This window comes from Mesoplodon mirus, assembly GCF_964341445.2.
Source record: "Mesoplodon mirus genome assembly, chromosome: 1".
Taxonomy (NCBI): domain Eukaryota; kingdom Metazoa; phylum Chordata; class Mammalia; order Artiodactyla; family Ziphiidae; genus Mesoplodon; species Mesoplodon mirus.
Genome location: NC_138976.1, coordinates 78352076 through 78374790, shown reverse-complemented (window position 1 = coordinate 78374790; position 22715 = coordinate 78352076). Strand labels below are relative to the sequence as shown.

The window sequence follows — 22715 nt, the reverse complement described above, 5'->3', positions numbered from 1 at the left end:
CATATTTAGTTGTTGTTGTTGTTGTTTTAATTGACTCACTTTGCATTTATTTATCACCACTGCCCTCCCATACATATCTCGATTTTACCATCAGCAACACAAAGTACAAGGATGTGTTCAGTTTCACTACAGCTCTTCGCGTTTACAAGTGTGCAGCGCTGGCCTTCGGAATGCCCTTCTGATTGGCTGAGCCAATGTCAGTGACATCAACCAACTTACTTTTGATTGGAAGGCTGGTTGCTGGGACTGTAGCGTTTGCAGGAAGTCACTTAACTGTTTGCGAGCTGGAAAATGAAACTGAAGTTCTCTTTTGTCGTAAGAAGGAACGCAACCGAGTAGGGAAGGTGTATCCCACAGCTCCGCAAGCTGGAACGTGCCCAAGAGGCCTGGACCGGCCAAGGGATTGAGAGACACTCCCAAAGATGCGCGGCTGCTCCTTTCCAGCCCCCCGGCTGTTACCCTTTTAAATGTCAGCGTTCGAGGCTGTAGAGGTAGCACGAGGCATCGAAACAGAACTGTCGGATTGGCCGCACGCCTCAGTTCTAGACGCACCTCTCCACCGAAAGGCTGTTCTGACTGGCAGGGGAAGAAAGTAAACAGAGTTGAATCACCCTCCCCACTGGCCAATTGGAGGGGGTTTGGATTGTGACGTGATGGGATTCTGCGAAATTGTTACTGAGCGAGAGAATGCCGGAACGGTGCGGACCGGCAAGAGCAGGGGCTCAGAAGCCGTCAGTGGACTGGGGGAAAAGTGTCTCTTAGACCTGGCGCTTGGTCCGGCCCTTGCCACCCACGTCCGGGTGGTTGGGTGAATGTCCTGGGGCTTTGGCTCGACTGAAAAGGCAGCCGAGGGCGTGTACCTCTCTTGCAGTTTCCTTTCCCAGCGCCTCGGGGCGTTTTCGGTCGAATAAACTTGCGACCGCCACGTGTGGCATCTTTCCAGGGGAGCCGGCTCGGAGCAGACTGCGCGCCCGTCGGGCGGATTGCGCCCGGCTCTGGGCACCGGAGGCGGCGAGAGGCGGCAGCGCGGCGGAGCCCGGGGCCGTGGATGCTGCGTGCGGAGGCGCTGCCGGTTACGTAAAGATGAGGGGCTGAGGTCGCCTCGGCGCTCCTGCGAGTCGGAAGCGCCCCGCGCCCCCGCCCCCTTGGCCGCTGCGCCGCGCCGCGCCGCGCTCGTCGTCCGAGGCCAGGGCACGGCGAGCCGAACCTCCACAGCCACCGCCAAGTTTGGCCGCGCCTCCGGGGCTGCTGTCGCCCGCACCATGTCCGCGGCCGCCTACATGGACTTCGTGGCTGCCCAGTGTCTGGTTTCCATTTCGAACCGCGCTGCGGTGCCCGAGCATGGGGGTGCTCCGGACGCCGAGCGGCTGCGACTACCTGAGCGCGAGGTGACCAAGGAGCATGGTGACCCGGGGGACACCTGGAAGGATTACTGCACGCTGGTCACCATCGCCAAGAGCTTGTTGGACCTGAACAAGTACCGACCCATCCAGACCCCCTCGGTGTGCAGCGACAGCCTGGAGAGTCCAGATGAGGATATGGGATCCGACAGCGACGTGACCACCGAATCTGGGTCGAGTCCTTCCCACAGCCCGGAGGAGAGACAGGATCCTGGCAGCGCGCCCAGCCCGCTCTCCCTCCTCCACCCTGGAGTGGCTGCGAAGGGGAAACACGCCTCCGAAAAGAGGCACAAGTGCCCCTACAGTGGCTGTGGGAAAGTCTATGGAAAATCCTCCCATCTCAAAGCCCATTACAGAGTGCATACAGGTTAGCGGCGTCTCTCTCTCCCACCCAACTCTCGGGTTAGTTAACCTTTGGCCGGGCAGCCTTTCTGGGAGTTAAAGGACACCACGCTTGGCCGAAAGGGTGCAAATACTTAGGATGAGATGCTGTTTAACTCTTTAAAATGATTGAACCGGTTAGAGACAGAAAGCTCACTCCTTAATCGTCCCCAGCCTCTAGAAGCCACGGAGAGCCTTAACCTGGCGGGGCAGAGTGAGTGCCGAGTGCCAGCCGATGCGTGGCTTCATGGGGAGTGGTGCCGCCCCTCCCCTGTCCCCCCCCGCCACCCCCCCCCCGCCAGGACTCCCGCACCCGGCGACTCTGGGGCCACCCCACTTGGACAGACGCTGGCGGGGGTTGGGGAGCACAGTCAAATGGCGTATCTTTTATTTTACTCTCTTGTGGGATTGCCGCGAAGTGGCCGAAACCTGGAGAGAAGCGGCGCACATTATATGGAACCTTTTAGGGATGACTAAGGGCTCGGTTAGCTGTATGCTTGCTACTTTTCAGGGCTTGCCAAGGTGGTTTTAAATTTGGCCAAGAGTCCCCAGAGAGGTTTAAAATAACACTGCTTCAGGCAGCAGAGAAGTTTGATCAAGTGATGGTTGGTTAACTTCACAACTAGTTAGCCTTTTTAATGAGATTTCAGAGTGGATTTTTTTCCCACGTGATTTAGGTCGCACCCGCCACCCTGAATAGAGCAGTTAGTGAGGAGGTGTGGTTCTTGCCGGAGGTCAAGGCTGATAATGAACGTTGGGATGTTCTGGAGGCCCTGTGGAAGGGTCTCTCCCAGGGAGAGCCAAAGGCAGGGCTGATCAGATGCATGTGGCTGGTAAGACATCTGCAGTATAAAATGGGCTTTGGAGACTTATAGGAACCTTGGTCAGCCAATTTTGTTGGTTCTGTTTAACATATTCAGAAAAAGTTGGAAAGCATTCACACTTGACCATGCTGTCTCCCCATCTTTAGTAAGGTTCCTTTACAGCTGCTGTTCTGATAAGGAAGCACAGTGCTTGGTCCTCTCATGAACTCCTTTCCCTCTGTCCTATAACACCATGTTTAAGAGGAGGTTGTTGGAGTTACTTGGAAAGTATTGTCGTTTTTTGGTGTAATTGTTGGTACTTTTAAGATGAGGCCCTGGGCCTGTGGTTTCAAAATGATCATTGGCTGGTTTGGTTAGGTTTTGCTTTTTTTTTAAAGAGGCCACGTAACTGCATCTCATATTTTATTTCCTTTGGAAAGTGCTTCTCGTGGAGGTGGCTGCTGGCACAGGAGTAAAGCTGAATTTCCTCCTCACGGTTGATGCGAAATCAGGTTCTGTTTGCGGTTGTCATCTAGGTTGCCATAAAACAGCACATTTTAAAGTTTGTGTCTGTAAGGTTGATGTGCCTGGCTTGGGGGATGTGACCTTTAGCGTGGCTCCCAGGGTGAAGTAGGGGTATATTAACCAGAGGGTGTTAGTCACCAACAGCTGTTGGGCGGGCCTGGCTGTGTCAGCCATGTTTCCGGGAGTTCAGCTCACAGGGACACCCACTGCCACCTTGAGCAAAGGCACTTTCTCCTTCAGGGAGCTGCCCAGTTGTGCAGTTGGAGAGGCCTGCGGAGCTCCTCTGTGAGCTCCCTGAGTCTGTCCAACTCCAAAAAGCATTCTGGACCATTCTGCTGAGTGATTTTCTCAGGCATTTATAGAAATGGCTGCTTATGTGTGCGTGCATGCATGCTGCTCTTTAATTCTCCGTGAGGCAAGTCAGCTCAGTTGTTTCAGGAGAACCTTTTACGCAGTCCAGAGTGGGAAACGAAGTGAAGTGTTACTCCCATTTTATATGCTACAGTCAGTCTTTTGAAACTAGTGATGTGGTAATTGCAGGTGTCTTATTTATGTTTGGGGGCTCTGTAATGCTAGGACATGGTTGGACAAAAACCTCAGCCTCTGTAAAGACTGTCAGAAGTGTACTCCTGCTAGAGAAGGTGTGTGCAAGGGATACTCTAAGTAAGAGACTTGTAGGAGGCCTCGTGCATTTGGAAGTTTCCGATTCAGCTTCCAGTTAGATTGTCTTTAGGGTGGGGTAGCATCTTGATTTAAAATTTTTTTTTAATTTTTCTATTTTTTGCTGGTATTAAACCCAGAAGATGGCCAGGAGATAGCAATTGGAATGTCTGTATTTTGTGAAGACTTTAAGAACTAAAATCCCAGCCACACCCCGCCCTGCACAATGTGGCCCAACCAGAATCCCTCCTGCTGCTTGCCCCTCCCCTCCTAGAGCCTCATACAGATGCCACTTTTATAGAACCAGTGGCTTTATTTATTTGTTTTGGCCACGCTGCATGGCATGCGGGATCTTACTTTCCTGACCAGGGATTGAAGCGCAGAGTCTTAACCGCTGGACCACCTGGGAAGTCCCAGAACCAGTGGCTTTAGAAGTTGAGCCACTTAAAATTGTGTTTAGTTCAGTGCAGTTATTTCTAGAGTATCCTAAGAGAAAAGACCCCTTTCAGGTGGACTGAGGTGGGTTCTGATTTGTCCTACCGTTTCCCAGTTGTGAGATATTTACCTAGTTCCTTGAAGTCAGAGTTTGTAAACTAGAGGTCTGCTGCTGAATTTGCTTTGCAAATTTGTTTGGCTTGACTAGCACAGGGTTTGTAAAGATTTTGTTACTAACATGGAAAAATCAGGATTTCCACACAAATCCAGATTTCTGGCTTCTCTGGAAAAATCGAATGAACTGGCAATACTGGGTCTGAATTCCTGCCCAGCAACAATTGGCTTGAACTGACCGTTCTTTATATGAGGCAGTGTCCCTTATTTTAATCATTTACATGGTCTCTGTTGGCATTTAAGTTTGCAGTCTCTTCTCTATTTGAGCCTCAGTTTCTTAATCCACAAGATAGGGTACTATCTCTGAACTTGGATTCTTGTGCAAAGATAATAGTTTGTGTGTAATGGGCAGAGCTTAAAATCAGGAAACATAGAAGAAACTTATTTTTAAGTAGTACAGTACTTTACATTTTCTAATACTATGTTCAGTTTGTTTTTCTTCACCCTCTAGATAAGATATCTTCTCAGGTGATGTACCTCTAAAATTTAAGCAGTGGATCCATGGTTAATCTGAAAAAAAGTACAAGGAATATGAGCTTTTCTGTCTCTAGACCTTTTGGACACTTTAGAGTGTATTTATTGTTTCTGATTAAGTATTAGACCCATTGGAGTACTTTGCCTGAAAACATATTGAGCTTATTATTTGAAAATGCAGCCCACTTTAAGTTTATCTTGGCACACCCCACATCCACACGCCGCCCCCCACCTCTGAGCACACACCCCAAATTGGCCTCCACAAACCCACACCCAAACCCACTGACTCCCCAGACCCTCTCCCACGTCCCCTCAGCCTCTCTAGGATGGCGAAAAGAAAAAAGAAGAAAGGATTATCCCAAGTTTCCTAACTTTGTGGTCACGCTGCACATGCACACAGGCACACCTACACACACATACACACATGGGGGTAGCTTTTGGAGAGGTAAACAACTGCATCCAAATTCCAACTCAAAAGTCATCAGAACCAGCTGATGCAGAGTCATGCTAGGTTGCCATCGCAGTGATAGAAACCTTAGGCCTTAACTTCCATGCCAGGTGCAATTTTTCTATCTTTTTGGAGGGACTTAAATCAGCTGTCCCCAAATGGTGACAGTGGGTTGAGCTTAGGGCACTGCTTACAGGATTCTGAAAACCAGAAAGCCCTAAATCCCAATCAGCACACCCCAGTTTTGTGGGAAAAATTTTAAAACAATGTATTTTTTTAACAGGGCAGAAGGAAGTTCATGAAAAACAAGGAGAGACAAGAGCTGCAAAAGCAGCCAACAGTGGCTGCTTCTGTTTCTCTTTATCCTGTTTGAACATTTCTCTGGGCTACCTAGAATATCTGGTGGAGGGGACCTGGGTAGCTCCCACCATGGAAGTTATCCTCCAAACAGGAAATAGATTTTCTGGCCTCTCTAGCCACATCCATCACTGGCTAGCTCTAACTCAGGCGGATTTCCTTCCCTGAGACTAAAGTTTTAAAAGTTTGCTTATACAGGAGCCAGGCCTGCTCTGTGCCTCATGAACTCTTCTTCCTTAATTGCTACAAAAAGCTTTGGAGTCAACTTTTTGGTTCAGGAGAGTCTAGTACCATCAGAGGTATGAGAAGGACCCACTTCCATTACCCAGGAGGCAGCGGTTGAGGGACAGGGCAGGGTGTTGAAATGGCCTCTGGGCAGCCCTTTAATTAGCCCCTGCCCAGTCTTTCCCACTTGCTCTTCTCTTCATGAGTAGAAGGGAGGCCCTGTGCCTTGATCCTTAAGGAAACCACCTCACTGCCCCATTCTTCTTTCCATAATGCTCCCCAAAGTGATGTAGAGTGGTATTTCATAGCCTGACATGCTTCATCCAAGATGTAATTACAATTAGGTCTGAGTGGGGCCTGCATAGATCCTCGTTTCGCCACCTTTTCTTCCACTTTCTCTCCCTTAAGGAGATCAGCCATTTTTTCCCCTATAATTGTCCTTCCCGTGACATTTTAGTACCACAGATATACCGTAGAGCTGCTTATGTACTGTGCCCCCTTTATAAGGCCACAAACCATTGTAATAGCTAAGACTTTTATAACCTGCCAAAGAGCCAATCTTTGCCCTGTGGGGGCGATTTCACCCCCATCCCCATCCCCAGTGAGACTGTCTAGACCCAGGCTCATGTATCCTGTCGGGGGAAAAATGAGAGCAAAGGACTGCAAACGGGCTCTAGCTGTGGAGGATGATACGAGTCTAAGAATTGCAAGGACGTCCTGCAGCGTTTGCTTCTGGGTTTCAGACAAGAGGCTAGAGACTCCCTTGCTTCCAAGGAAAGATGGCCCACAGCTGCTTGAGCCCCAGCTCACTACTGTAATCTCACCCTGGGGACTGAGGCCTGTGAGGGGGCCTAACAGCTCGTATTCCTGGTCCTGGAGGTAGGAAGGACCAGTTGCTCCCTCCTCACTCTGCTGCCCCCCCACCGTCTTCATCGTCCTGCACCTAGCTGCCCCAGCAAGACAAAGCGGCCTTGCCTTAGAACTGCTGCTGCTGGCAGGATTACTGTCTCACAACAGAAAATACAAGTGGAGTAGAATTACAGAGTGAAACCATTGTTTCCCGTGATTTTCCTCTCAAATCTGTGAGTGGTGAGAAGAGAGAGGGGAGGAATGCAAGCGGGGCCTGGGTCAGGGAGGGAGGTACCAGAGCCCATAGCGTACTGTTTTGATGGTAACACCCCATTACCTTCAGACGCAAAGATGTAACCTGAGGGAAATCAGTTCTTGAGACACTGAACATAAGGGTCAGATATACGTTCCTGGCTCAATTGTTGACGCTTATCCTAGGAACTAGTCATTCTGCAACGTCTGTGGGAAATTCCCCGATTGAACTTCCCAGGGAGAAACATCATATGACATATTGGGAAATCGGCTGACAATGGTCTTCCTTAATAAGCTCATTGAGAAGAAAAGTGGGTGGGTGATTTCCCAGTATTCACGCGTTCAGGAGCCCCTAAAACAACCTGATGTCGTGCCCTGGTTAGAGTCGGAGTTCTTGACCATTATTTTGATTTCTGAATGCTTTATGATCGTGAGCATACTTGATTAAAAAAAAAAAAAAGAAAAGCCAGCTTTGTCAATTTTGTTAGTCTTGACTTCCAAAAATTTTTTCCAGTTTCTTTTTTAATTTTCTTTCCTCCTCTTGTCTGTTCTCAGGCTTGGAGAAAGAGCTTGCAGCATTCCAGGCCTCTGCTGCTAGAATCCTCCCCCACGTCTGACCCTCCCACCTTTTCCTAATGTTTCTCCAGCAAGCCCGGCGCCCACTGAAGAGTGTAAATTAGTGCCTAGTAATTGGTACAAAGGCACTTTCTGTTTCTATGCAACACATGCAAAAAGGAGGGGCAAAGGAAGGAGGAAAGCCCACAGACAGTTAAAAAGGGAAAGACATGGGATCCTCTGCCGTGGTCTTCGAGCAGTCCTGTCTCGCTCTGCCCCACTTTTTGTTGGGAAGTTAGTCACAGGCCTAAGCCCAACTCAGAGCATTTGGTGTAAGCAGTTGTTAGTATCAAAAGAATAGAATTTGGAGGTTGGAAGTGACCTTGAGAGGTCATCACATCCATCATTTTGTTCGTAAAAAAGTGAATGCTTTTTTTTTTTTTTTTAACCCTCTCAGATAGATGAGGATTGTTCCATTGAAGCATTGGGGGTGCTCTGGAGGGTTTGGAAGCACACCGCCAGGGTTCAAAGTCTGGCTCTCTGCCTTGGCAGGCACGTAACGTTGTTGGGCAGAGCGAAGTTTCCTCAGCAGCACAGTGAGGACATGGGGTCCTTGGAAGTTGAAGTCCTCCAGGCCGCAGCTTAGCCAGATGGAGATGTTCCTTCACTGTGAATTCTTTGCAGTTCTTAGGTTTGGATTCCTTTCCCCCATGGTCTCCTGAGGATTTTTCAATCTGGTTAACATTTTTTTTGTTTTGTTTTAACCTTGGTTTAAAGAGCTGCTTTGCATTAACCAAATTAACAGAGTGAAAGGGCAGAAGTGGAGTCAGTCCGGGGGCCCTCTGCCCTTTTATTATGGGAGCAGCACTCTGAAACAGTCCAAGGCCATTGCTTGTGAGATTTCCTACTCCTCCCTTCCTGGAGGCCTCCCGAAACTTTAATACCTTTTTGGTGCATTAAGGCCAGGAGTAGACATTTGTCTTATCCCAGCCTCAAACAGTCCCCTCAGCAAATAATAGGACTAACGTTATTATTCATAGAGAATGCCTTTCCCACTAAGGGAGTGAGAGGCATCCATTTTTCATGTGTGGGATTTTCCATGTGTGGGATTTTCCAAGGCATCCTTTCTGTTTGTGCTTAAAGCCCATGTTTACAATGGTGCACCCGCAGGCTTCCCTTGTAATCTCAGTTTATCAGCCTTTCGAGGCTTGAGATGAGAATTGAACATCTGGATCTGAAATCTAAAGGTTCTAGAGCTGCAAGAACCAGTAAGCTCACCATCTAAGCCCAGGACCACTGGGCATTAGAATTTTTTTTTTAACCAAAATTGAAAATGATCGCAAATTTGAACAGCAGAATGGAATTCAGCCCTGATTGAGCCCCCCCTTTTTTTTTAAGTGAGGACTTTATTTAAATAGGTTGAAATAAAGAGACGGGAGCTTAAGTCATACAAAACTAATGACAAGGATTTGAAAAGCAGGCAGCAGTATTTTGTATTAAACAAAGTATGAACGTTTTTCCATGGCGAGTCTCCGTTGTTTTACAAGTGCCTCCCAGAGGACCTGACTTGAACCGAAGTGGGGCAGTGAGGCAGGCAATAGACAAAAGCGCAAAAATTCTGCCTGAGAATTATGGACACTTAAGAACTGGAAGGAATCTTACAGATTCTCTATCATCAAAGAGATGGAGATTTCACCATCTCTCCCTTCCAGGGAGCCAGCTTTGATGAGATGGAGGCAGTCAGAAAAGCAGAGTAAGGCCTGTGAGAAGGAAACCAGCCCACCCTAAGGAACTTGAATATGAGGGGTCTCCAGAGAGGTCTCTACCTTCAGCAGGGAGGCAGTAGGTAGAGCCAGTAGAACACCGGCTTCGGGGTCCCTCAGACCTGTGTTTGAATCCTGCCTCTGCCACTTTCTAATTATGAGAACTCTCTGAGCCTCAGTTTTCCCATCTGTAAAATGGAGTTCAGTAATTATATATTCATAGAGTTTTTATGAAACTTAATTCAGATGAGGTATTTAATGCATTTAGCACAGTGTTTCCATATACTAAGTATTACAATTAAAAATAATCTACATGTGTTGGCCAGAAGCCCTTGAGGTGCTTAGAATTTTTGTTTACAGTTCTACATTAATCCAGCAGCAGCTCATTAATTTAAATAATGCTTGTTATTGAGTAACTGTTACATGCAAAGAGGTGTGCTAGATGTTGACAGCAGGTACTGTGAATGCTGTGGATAATAATAGTGTTGATAGTAATAATAATTATAAATTATTAATACTAGTAATAATGCTATTAATAGTGATAATAATGAAGCATCCAGCATGTATTACACTCCAAGTTCCAAGCCAAATGCTTTACACGCATTGTTACATTTAAACTCCCAGAAGTCCTATGCGATAAAAAGGTACTCTTATTCTCATTTTGTAGGAGGAATTGGAGTTAGTTAACTTAGTCCAAGGTTACTCTGAAGTTTTCCTAGTATGTTTCTAGGTGCTTGGAGTTGCACCATGAATGGTTGTTGACGAGGACTCCTTGGGTTTTTGCCAGTAGTAAGAGACCCTGTGTTTTGCATGCCTCTCTTGGATTTGGCCCCAGAGCCACCATTGTCTCTACTCTTGGGTTCTAGCTCTGGCTTCTGGTTTGTTTTTATGAAGCTTGGTGAGGAATACCTTCAGAAATCATGGACCTGGCGAAACCTATCCTGTATTTTCCAGTAGCTATCCAGAACCTTCATCCTTCCAACTGAAAAAGATCCCAGTTGTGGGTCCACAGCTGTTTTAATCAAGCCTCTTGGTTGTAAGGAACAGAACCCAAACTTGGACTGGCTTAGTAAAAAATGAGAACTTTATAGGTTGCCGTTTCTACCACCTTTGGGGTAGCTCTGGTGTTAGGGATCTCTGGATACAGGTGGTCAGTGCCTTCCTCTCTCCCTGGCCCAGCCTTGCTCTCCTCTGCTTTGGCTTCATTCACCGGCAGGCTGTCTCCGAACGGTGGTAAGATAGGTGCCAGCAGTTCGGACTCCCATCCTGCCAATTCAGCAAGCCCTGTGGAAAGACAGTTCCCCTTTCCTAGTGATTCCAGCAAAAGTCCCAGGCTTCAAGCTTCAGAACACAGAATTTTGTGCCTGTCCCTGAACTCAGTCACTGTGGCACAGCTGGGTCACATCCAACCTCTGGGCCTGGGGTGTGGGGTCGCCTGCCTGGAATTACGTAAACTCAGAGTGAGGAAGGAATGGTTTCCAAAAGGAAATTCAAGGTGTGCTGTTTATTACCCCAAAGAGGCAATAGGTGCCAGACAGGCAAAACCAACAGCTGTTCATTCGATCCACCCATTTAGAACTACAGACAGGATATTACCAAAGGCAGAGTTTGACAAAATGAGAGACAGATTAGTATGACAACAATTTCTCTCATTTTTCTCCCCTTTGAAGAGAAAGAGCTCTGAAGTCAACCTATAAGATAGCTGTATACTAAATAGTCTTTGTAAAAGATAGATTATTTCAACACATATTTCTTATGGTCAGGATCAGCCCCATAGGCCCTGCTCAGCGGATGTTCTAGAAGCCAGTACCCAAAACCTCACATGGAACACGTATAGCGGCAACAATGTGATCAGCGGCACTGTTCACTTGGTCTTAATTCCAGTCATCTGACTATTTTAATGCCCAGAGAAATGAATTGTGTTTACATGAACGTTTGTCACCCTGTGCGCTAATAGAGAGAGGCCTTGTCTTTACAAAGATGAGCTGTTTATATGGTGGTTCCCAATGGGATTCAGAAATCTATTCGGTGTATGTAATGCCCAACAAAAACACCGCAATAAATCCTAAGAGGCAAAAATTAGATCTTAAAAATAACTTTAAAAAACATATAAAAATGACTTAAATCCCTATGCTGTCATAATTCTACAGTAGTTTTGTACCATTGCTGTTTTAATGAAAATAAGCAGAATGACATCCAAACAGCTGCTTTCCCCCTTGGGTGTTGCAGTTCATACCCATGGCCAGCCACAAGATGCTTGAGCATTACCCACTGAAGCGGGGGTTTCCAGTGTGAAAGAGATACAGTCTGCACCTCTGACCTGAGTCATTTTTTCTCAGTGCCCTGCTTGCTCCCAAACTTCAAAGCGCTGTCCAGGAACGCCTGCCCCAGGAGGGCTGAGGGAGTCAGGCAGGGGCTGTTTGGAAAGAGCTGGACAGCTCAACCCTGCCGTTCTTCGTGGTCTTTGGTGACAAACACCAGACTGTATGAATTAGTGGCTCACTCTGTAAAAGCTGGAAAAATGATGTGATGATGGCGCATGTGGCATGTGTGAGTAGAAGCCTTCCTCTCATGCCAGCAGTGTACAGAGGTTGAGCCCAGAGGGAAACAGCTGGAAACCTGACGCTGGAGCAGCATCACTAGTCACTCTGGGTCACTGTGAGTGCCGTGACCTGGGTGGCAGGTGGAGGAGGCATTCACTAACCAGACAACAGCCTCCCATGTTTTCCTGGTTTGCTCATTGTCTTTTCCGAGCCAAAGAGAACTGAGTTCTCTTGAGCCCCCCTGCCCTCCCCACCATTTCTGCTGTTGGTGGACAAACTTTGTCTTGGCAATTTGGGGTCTCTCAGTCTCTTTTGTGTTAAGTTTTATTCTCTTTTGGGTACATAGTCACAAAATCAGAGTTCTCTCTGTCTCTCCTTTTGCCTTTCTTTCTCCTGGGAGTGATCTGCATGGTGGCCAAGAGCCTTATCTCTTCTTCTGGCATCATGGAAGGGCTATCCATGTTGCATGCCATCCTTTGACCTTGCTGGTCTCCCCCAGGGTGCCATAGACCAGCTTGGGTCCTGGTCCTCACATGCGACATAAGGAGGAGTGGAAACTTAGGCAAACACTTGAGACCCTTTTCTCAGCGTGGCTACCCAACGCCTCAGGTGCCCTGGTGTGTGTGGCGACTTCCCTAGAGAGGCTCAGACAGGCTCCAGGCATGCAGTGGGCCAGGCAGCAGTGGTCACGCCTCTGGGACTGCCCAAGACTGTTTCTAATAGGAGAGTCCAGAACGCTTGCACTTCTCAGACCTCTGCATCTGTTCCCTAAACACAGCTCCTCCAATTTCTCTCCCTATAGCTCAGGTCTTGCTATGAAGCTCTGGCAAATTAAGAGAATTTGAGGATTTCAGGGTCTGCTTTACATTTTTAAAACTCTATTTTGAAACCCCAAGCTTAGCAGCAACTTGTTTTAAACTGTCTCTTCCTTCCCCAAGGCAATGCATCTGGAAAGGAGGGCCTGGGAGTAAAAGGATTAGAAAAACACAGAAAAAGGCTGTCTCTACATTTAGTTAAGGCCTGTGTTCTGCTTTCACCTCTAATCTTGTTCTGTGCTCAGAACTGAAGCTAGAATTTGAAAACTGGTTCTAAGGATGTCCTTGGGCGAGTCATTGGCTCTCTGAGTCAGCTTCATCTGAAACAGGACGGGTTTGAATTAGGTGGTCATAAAAATAACCCAGAATGCAGATTCAAAGAATCTACATTCTCAGCATAGCTTTGCCATCAAGCTTACATACCCTGTTCAATGTTTAGTGCCTAGTAGGTTATTTATTTACTACTTCTCTTTTCCACAAAGAACTGGGCAGAGGCAGTACACGTTGGGGTGGGAGGAAGAATGCAGTCATGGGAATTGGCTAAGCTGGGCCTGGACCTAGCTGTGTGGACGTGGGGAGGTCACCTCACCTCTCTGCCATTTCAGAGTTGCTGAGCTGGGGGCCAGGTAATGGAGACATCAAGGCATGATATATCTCTTGCTGGGTTGAGAACCTAAAGAGTGAAGACTCTATTGTCTGTCATCTTCATTTCTGAGGGCCTGGCACACGTGCCATCTCACAGATCAGTTGAGGTTGGGAATGTGCAAGCAATATTCGGACAGGCTTGCTTCCAAATAGCTAGGCACCAGCTTCCAGTGAGGAAGTACTGCATGGCAGACGTTACAGACACCCACTTCCCAGTTCAGAACCTCAAGTATGGAGACAGGCTGCTTTCCACAGATAAACACAGGGACCAGGAAGTAAAATCTCACATCCAAACGCTATAGTGACTCTGTTGTATCAACAAATGAATTGTAAAAGGAAACCAAATCACAAGAAGGATTTAGAGAGAGAGGCCAGGAGCAAACCATAATGTAATGTGAAGGGATGGCATTCAGGCAGGATTCTTCTAAAGCTATCAAGAATTTTTATCTTTTTAGGACATCTACCTGTGTAGGTAGTAGCAATATTTCTGGCGAACAGGAGGCTTTTAATTTCTTGATTTTTGAGTTTGATATTACTTGGAATGATTTATGCAGGGAAATGTAGAATTGGCTGTACCCAGACGATGCAAGTGTATGGGTGCTTCTGCACTTGGGTGTGGAAATGAAAAACAGTAAAGCAAAGCTCACATTTTGTACCTGCAAGTTAGCATTGCTTTCCCATGGGGAATGAAGACCGATGATAATGGACAGTGGGGTGTCTATGGCTTTGGGTTGCGGCCACTGTGTGGGCTGGTGCTCCACCAGGAACACTGCACTGGGCTCTGGGCTTTGTGTGTCTGCGCCTCTTTCTCCCCCTGCTTCCTAAGGAGCCTGCTCCTTGGTGGGGCAGCCCTGCCATCACTGCCTGTGTCACTTGGTATCTGAAGGGAGATTTCCTGTCTCTTCTCACGGGCCATTTTCCTTTCACATATGGAAAAAGGAGAGGAGGAGGTGGGGGAGGAGTGAGAAAACACATGTCGTTTACTCTGAAAGTTTCTCACTTTCTAACAATTTGAGAAGGAAGCAGAAGGATTCTTTGCCTTTCTTTGGTCTTGGACACTGGAGTCTATTTCTCAATAGAGTGTAAACCACCCACCCCTCGAATGGAATAGGATCTTCATCAACCCATTGGTGGAAAAATTTGAACTCATTGCATCAAAACAATTGTTACCTTTGTTTTATGTTAGACTTTTCTGACTTCTCATTATAAAAGAAATTTGTACTTGCTTAAAAAAATCAGAAAACATAGGGGAAAATTACAAAAAGAAGTAGAGGTTATCCCCTCACCTGTAGATAACTATTGTTCATATTTTGCGTATATTCTTCCAGGATTTTTCCTCTCCTTCGATGTTCACACACATACACAGCAGATCATGCATTGCTCTTTTCACTTAGCCGTGTATTGCTAACATCTTCTGTATAGAATAATCTAGTACCTTTTTAACAGGCACACATTATTCCACTGTATGGAACACTAAAGTATTGAACCAGTTCTTTATTGTTAGACATTTAGGTTGTTACCAAGCTTTACCTTTTATAAACAATGCTGGTATCCTTGTATGTTTTTGTTTTCCTCCCTAATTGTTATCACAAATAATTCCTGGACAAATGTATTGCCAGGTGGTCCTGGAACAATTATAATTTCCACCCATGCCTATTCCCTCATGCCACCATCAATGATAGGCATATGAGCATACTTTTTAACACTTATACCAGCCTGATGTGTATTTCATTGGTGTCTTGATTGGCATGTTTTGATTACTTATGACATTGACTATATTTTCATATATTTATTAATTGGATGTTAGTATTTCTTATTTTATAGATTACTTGTTTGCATCCTTGCCCAATTTTATTAAGTTGGGCTATTCATTTTGATTTGCTAGTGTCCTTTCTGTACCACAGATTTTAACCTTTTGTCATAGGCTGCAATTTCCTTTATTAGTTCACTGTTTTGGTTCTTAAATTTTTTTACTTGTGTGTGTGTGTGTGTGTGTGTATGTATATGTATCTTACCATGCAGAACTTTAACATTTTTAAGTATTTTAAAACTATCCTTCAAATAGGATACTGCCTTTGATTTCATGTTTAGGAAGTCTCTCCCTATTCCAGGATTCTAAAAATATTCACCTATATTTTCTTTTACCTTTATGGTTTTATTTTTAACATTTACGTGTACAGTAAATGTAAAAAATTCCATTTGGAATTTAAGTGTAAGGTATAAGGGTAGGGATCCAGATTTAACTTTTTTTTTTTTTACAGATATCTATGCCATTTATTGAATTAAACATTCTTTTCTTCACTGATTGGAAATGCCCATCCCTGTAGTCTTGGGTTTATCTTCAGACTCGACTCAGCTCCACTGATTTGTCTTTTCCTATGCTGGTATCAGACTGTCTTAATTTTTGCAGCTTTAATCATACATTTTAATAACTGGTATTGCAAGTGCTCATTTATTATTGTTCTATTCCAAAATTTTCTTGGCAAGTTGAGTGTATTTATTCTTCCCAATGAACTTTAAAATAATTTTGTCGAGTTCAAGAAAAAAGAATTTCTATGGTGTGTGTTAATTTCATAGATGAATTTGTATAGAATTGCCATATTCAGAACATTGGGTCTTACCATCAATGGGACATGGGAAGTGTCCCATTTATTCATTTCCTTTCATATTGTAGTTGTATCATTTTCTTCATGCAGGTCCTGAACTTTATTGGTAGGCTTATCCTGACTGACTGTGGTTAGCATATAAGAAAACCATTGCTCTTTTGTATATTTACACCTATGAATGCATTTTTTTCTTCAATTTTTTATTGAAGTATAGGTGATTTACAGTGCTGTGCCAATCTCTGCTCTGCATTTTTAATTTTTGTTATCTTAGACTTTCCAAATAGGAATTTGTATCAGTTGCAAGTAATTCTTATTTTGCCTCCTCCTTCCCACAATTTACTTCTTAATTTGTTATCTAATTGCACTCACTAGCATTTCCTGAACAACATTAAATAGCTATAATGATTGGGGCAGGAGTCCATTCCTGCCTTGAGCTTGACTTCTGTGGGAATGCTGCCTTCATTTTACTATTGACCCTGCTGGGGAAAGGTTTGAATCTATATTTTCTATCCTGTTAAGGAACTATTTTGTTTTCCTAAAAGCTTTTATTAGGGATGGATGTTGAATTTTATCAGATATTGTTCTGCATTTATGAAGGCAAGATATGAGTGTGGGTGGGGGTGAATTTAACCTATTAAATGACGTGTAATATCATTATGATTTTCCAATATCAAATTATCCTTTTATCTCTGGAATCCTAGTTGCTTTTTTGTAATTAAGAAAAACACTATTTTTCCTCGAGAAACAGCCTTGATTTTGTACATCTGTGTGAAGCTATGATTATTAATTGACATTTTTAGAGTTCTATTTTGAAAAGGAGGCCCAATTCCCTTAGATTTGTTTTACTAGATTGTGTTACTTTTGCTCAAAGCAGTGGAAGCTTCAGAGTTGGTATTTTTAACCCTCTTAAACCCAATTAAGTTTAGCCCATTTGGGGCTCTTCTGTGGAACTGTGGGAGCGGAAGAGAGAGACTCAGAGGGGGGAGGGGAAGGGTCGAGACTCTAGTCCAGGACTGCAATGGCTGTCCAACTGAGCTCTGGGGAGCTTGGACAGGGCTGGATATATCCAGTTAGCAATCCCCATACTTGTCCTCATTCCCCCTCTATATGGAAAACTCACCACTGTTCATTTCGCGACTTTACCGAAAAGAATAAGCTTCACTTGACATCATCAACTAATCACCGGGTAGGGTGGAGGCTCCTTAAAAGCAATGAGCCATCAAGTTAGGGAGTGCATAGCCAGAAGGCACCCCTCCACTTCTCTTGAACCCACTGGAGACCCAGGAGAGTTCTGGAGGCCTGACCTGTCTCTGCAAAGAAAGCCTTTTACACGTTTGATGCAGTGTTCAGTAGCCGTTTTGATCCAGTATGTTTTATACTCAGAGCTGAGTCTGTCAGTGAGAGGCGCTGAGCTTGTTGCTGAAGGGGAAGGGAAGTGGTATATAAATAATGAGAATGCACAGAAACTTGTGCTGTTACCAACTCTGCTCCAGTAAAGCAGACTTTATTGTGTCACTGCCTCTGGGTGTGTTTTCCTGTGAAGGCCAGAAATAAAGCAGGAGTACATGTCTGTTCTTTTTTATTTATTTTTTCCCCCAGGAGGATGGTAACTCTCTCATTAATATGAAAGACAAGTTTAAATATTCTTTAATTGATAGTTGCTTTACCATATGATTTGTTCTGTATAAAGAAGGTTAACCATCCTTTTGGGGGCCTTAGCCTTGAGCTAAAGTAAGGGCCTGACTTGATTTCCCCCCCAGCTGCAGGATGAAGGGCAAATCCCAGCCCTTCTAAGCCCTCTCTTTTCCACTCTGCATATCATCTCTGGTCCCATTCAGCCTTAAAATCCCTTCCCTCTCTACATATGATTTCCCCATTCCATACTTTCTTAGGTTCAAAACACGTATGTTTTTCTAGATACCTTAATATGTGTCTATCATTAACTAACATGTGGAAATGCATCCTATAGTATAGGTTGTATGCAAACTCTCCACTGGGTTAAAGAGGTGGATGATTTCAAAGGGCTGCAAATTGCACATCCCCAAGAAGAATCCAGGTCCCCTGAATACACACTGCTTGGCTGGCACAGTGTTTCATCAAGTGTTGAATTTGAATGCCTTTATTTGTGGAAAGCACTCCCCAGTTGGCCCCAGATTCCTCTACGATCCATGGTCTAATATACTTGGCATTTCACCCACTTTTATTATGTGTCTGGCTCCTGAAGACATTTGGATTTACAAATTCTGGTGTACACTAGATAGAAATTCAGGCCTGCAGATTGAGATCAGGGGTCAGCCAACTTTCTATAAAGGACCAGATAGTAAATATTCTAACTTTTGTGGTCCGTACTATCTCTTATCACTACTCAACACTGCTGTCGTAGTGAAAAAGCAGCCATAGGTAATACATAAACAATGAGTATGATTGTGTTCCAATACAACTCTGTAGGCGGACATGAAAACCTGAATTTCATATAACTTTCTCCTGCCACAAAATATTACTGTTCGGTTTTTTCCAACCATTTGGTAAAAACTAAGTATAGGAATGGTGTTTATTCCAGCAGGTCAGATTTGACCTATGACCCATAGTTTACTAACCCCTGATTTAGATCATTGACCAAAAGCCCCTAATGCTTTTCCAAAGGATCTGAGAAAAATCAAAATGATCCTAGAGCTTTTAGACCAGCAACTCACTTCCAAGTAGATCTATTTTTAAACGCTTGGAAACTGTAAGCTTGAATTATACACATTATATGAATTTAACAAAGGCTACTGTTAGCTCTTATTTGCTCTGGGCTCTGTGGGTGGCCCTGTCGTCTCTGAAGCACTCAGGGAAAAGGATGCTAGGTCAATGACAGCACCTGGATTAGAAGCAATGAGAACAATCACATGACAACTATGAGGGGCAGTGAAGAGAGTGTAGCCATAAGCTAGACCGAAAGGGAATCCAATGGGAATGGACCCTGATTACACTTGAAATCTTTGTAAGTCATAAGCATAAATGCTTAATAGATCTCCAGTACATGCAGCTGATTCAGGTTTCATGACGATTTTCCACTATCACTTCCATCTTGTTAAAACAAGGGGTGCCTTATTTCTTTTCCAGTCTTAGCACACAGTAGAGTGGTCTTCTGACCCATTTTTCCCACAGTGGACACAGATTCGTTCAAATAAATTAATCTCGCCTCATGACTCGCTTGAAAGAAACATGTGCCAGTGAATAACTAAACCACATTACCACTCCTTCAAAGAAACCACCTCTGATGGGTGTCTGTCCTAACAAGTGTTGAGAAAACACGGAACTTCTTGTCATCGCTTTCCTCCCCACCAAATCATCAAGCAGTGGAGAGAGGGCTTCAGGAAAGGGACAACAGACAGGGGTTTTGGCTCTGTTTTTTTTTTTTTTTAACAACTTATCACGCTATGAATTCTAACTATTCATTATGTTTTTTAACATAACATGTTTAAAGAACACTTCTCCCATAGATTCTTCATTTGGGTTAGTGAGGACTTGGCTGCAGTCTGATTCAGAAATAGCCAGGAAATATTCCTGTGATCTGGGAACTTCTGAGCAGGATTTGGTCACCTGCGCGACCTGGAGTGTGAGCAGACTCAGCGCGCACACACGCACAGAGCTGAGGCCTTTACTAAATGCTTGACAGCACAAGTAGCCCGGAGGTCAGACGGGACGTTGTCCTTGCCCAGGGAAGCTCAACCTTGTTGGGTTATGATAACCTGCATTTCGCCTTTTGCTCAAAAGTTCTGCTGAACTGGTTAAAAATGCTTTTTAATCCAACAGAAGTTGCAAAAGTGTAGTTTTCAACTCAGTGTCATTGGATTTTTCAGAGGGTTCAGTCTGAAGCTCTTTTTTCCCTCTCTCTCTCTCTCTCTCTTTGGCCCTCTTTGAGTATCCTCGTGCATCATCCACCTTGGGTAGGGCTCAGGATTCACTGGCTTGCTATTGCCTTTTGCTGCTGTGGCTTTTCAGCTTAGAGCTCAGTGAGGAAATATTTATACTTAGACCTGTGTATAGTGGATCTGTTTATACAAATTTGTTTTGCCCGCATCAGGTTTCCCATAAGAACAGGTAGGTTGTACATGGCGTGATGGCCATATCTCTGCTTAGAGAACAGCAAATAAAACCTTAGTCACGAAGGTGATAGAGGTATTTTGTTGTTCTTATCTTTATTTTCACATCTCTGGCACAGGTTAGGAGAAGCTGGGGGAAAAGAATCATTTTTGGATGACTCAGATGCACCACGCTGGGCAGCTCCCAGCCCTTTGAGCCTCTCTCTGGGTTCCAGGAAGATGGGGACGGGAGTGAGAAAAAATTCACTCCTCACACCTACCTAAGGAGTGTCTGGAGAGTTCTGTGGAAACCAGAGTCTGTGCCCTGAGTCTGTGAAGCAGCTGCTTTGGGCTGTGCTTGGAAAGGTGTGAGGAGTAGGCAGGCAGGTGCTCAGAGCTGGGGGGTGGTGACAGTCACTCACAAGAAGAGCAAGCAAGGCTCTGATCTTAAGCAGCTCTTCCTGCCTTTCTGCTTGTGTGTGTCCTGCCCAACAAACATGGACACAGACTCACCCCTGCCAATCCAGGGGTCGGGAGGCCCCCATTGCTGGCCTGATCATGTCTGGAGGGCAGGGCTTAGCTGCGTTTTAAGTGGGACAGGGAGACAATAGCGTGAATCTGAGGAGAGCAACCGTACTGGGAGGGATGTGGAAACCCTGACAAGTGTTAAGCCTCATCTGTGAAATGGGCCACCTCCGTGGGGCATCCTGTAAGAAGTCAGTGAGATAATGCCTGGGAAGCCCTTAGTGCTGTGCCTGCGCTTCTGTTATTATTTTAGAATAATGTGAGTTCTTCTTTTATGAGAAATATGGAAGAAACTGGGATTGTTTCAACTAGACCAGAAAAGATTAGAGAATGGCATGATAGCAGTCTTCAGATAGTTAAGGGATTATTATGTGGCAGAGGGGAAAAAACTAATTTTTAGTGTTAAGACAATATAACTTAAAATATGGCCTTCGCAGGAAGGCAGGTTTCACATCAATAGGAGTGTTTATTACAGGGATGCTCAGAAACAAGCAGGCTTCCTTGGCAGGTAAGGGGCTCTGCCACCGGAATTGCTCAGGCAGAGGTTGGGTGGCCAAACAGGAGCTTAAGGGAAGATGCCTGCCTCTGGCGGGAGGTTGGTTGGATTAGATGCCCCAGTTCTCTTCCATCTGTACGATGCCAGGACATTTAGCAAAGGGCTAAGGTTTTTGAGTCCTCGGAGAGAACTCGTGAAACCAGCAACCACGTAGACAAAAACTGGAAAATATAGTTTCCAAGGCCGTTGGGGATCCATTGGGTACAAATAGCAAGCTCATTTACCTAGAGAAGATGATTCTCAGCAATTTCTTCATGGTATTACTTTGTTAGGGCTGCCATGACAAAGTACCACAGACTGGGTGGCTTAAACAACAGAAATTTATTTCTCACCGTTCTGGAGGCTGGGAGTCCAAGATTAAGATGTTGGCAGAGTCAGTTTCTTCTGAGGCCCATCTCCCTGGCTTGTAGCTGGCCATCTTCTCCCAGCATCTTCACGCAGCCTTTCCTCTGCGAGTCTGTGACCTAATCTCCTCTTCTTATAAAGACACCAGTCATTAGATTACATGACCTCATGTAACCTTAGTCACCTCTTTAAAGACCCTGTCTCCAAATACAGCCACATTCTGAGGTACTGGGGGTTAGGACTTCAGCCTGTGAATGGGGGGGACACACAATTCAGCCCAGAACACAAAGGAGTTATTTTCTGAGTCATGGGGATGGTTGACCAGGACCAGCCTGGAGAATTTCGGTTACACGTTCTTTAACCTGTATCCCTGATTCTCTTCTCTTAGGTGAACGGCCCTTTCCCTGCACGTGGCCAGACTGCCTTAAAAAGTTCTCTCGCTCCGATGAGCTGACCCGCCACTACCGGACCCACACTGGGGAGAAGCAGTTCCGCTGTCCGCTGTGTGAGAAGCGCTTCATGAGGAGCGACCACCTGACCAAGCACGCCCGGCGGCACACGGAGTTCCACCCCAGCATGATCAAGCGATCCAAAAAGGCGCTGGCCAACCCTTTGTGAGGTGCTGCCCACCCGAGCCAGGGAGGGACGGACCCGGAAGGACAAACTACTCCCAGCGAACAGACAGACAGGTGGGAACCACGGCCCAGAAGAGGTGCGCTGCCAGCACAGGAAGTCACTGTTCTTTGGTCACTAGCCTAATTTTCCTCCCCCTGCGTTGTTTTTAAAAAGCACATTGTAGCCTAAGATCAAAGTCAACACTTGGTCCCCCTTGCAGAGGCAACTCTGAACCGTCTCTGACTGTTGGAGGGAAGACAAATGCTTTTTTTTTTCTCTCTCTCTCTCCTTAATTTTCTTTTGGGGGGGTGGGTGGAGGGGTGGCAGGTGTGGGGAGGGGGTTAAAGCCAAGACTGGGGTAGAATTTTAAAGATTCAACACTGGTGTACATATGTCTGACTGGGTGAGTTGACTTGTAGCATCACGCAGTGATTCTGGGCCCTTTCTGCTTGCTGTCTCTCAGAATTGTTTTCTTACCTTTTAATGTAATGACGAGTGTGCTTCAGTTTCTTTAGCAAAACCACTCTCTTGAATCACGTTACCTTTTGAGATACGAAACGCCATAGCACAGCTGTCTTTATGCAAGCAAGAGCACATCGACTCCAGCATGATCTGTCATCTAAAGACTTGAAAACAAAAAAGTTACTTATAGCCAATGGGTAAGCAGTATGAATTTATACTAATCAAGACACACCTT

General features: G+C 45.4%; 1 protein-coding gene across 1 annotated transcript; it reads left to right on the top strand.

Annotated features, from left to right (window-relative positions):
- Nucleotides 1–1262: 1262 nt before the first annotated feature.
- KLF9 (KLF transcription factor 9) lies at nucleotides 1263–22330 on the top strand (the record flags this gene model as incomplete). The annotated part of the gene is made up of 2 exons (XM_082613998.1): nucleotides 1263–1767; nucleotides 21792–22330. The coding sequence occupies 2 exons, from the start codon at nucleotides 1263–1265 to the stop codon at nucleotides 22019–22021; spliced, it is 735 nt and encodes a 244-aa protein (XP_082470124.1). The 3' UTR covers nucleotides 22022–22330.
- Nucleotides 22331–22715: the final 385 nt, after the last annotated feature.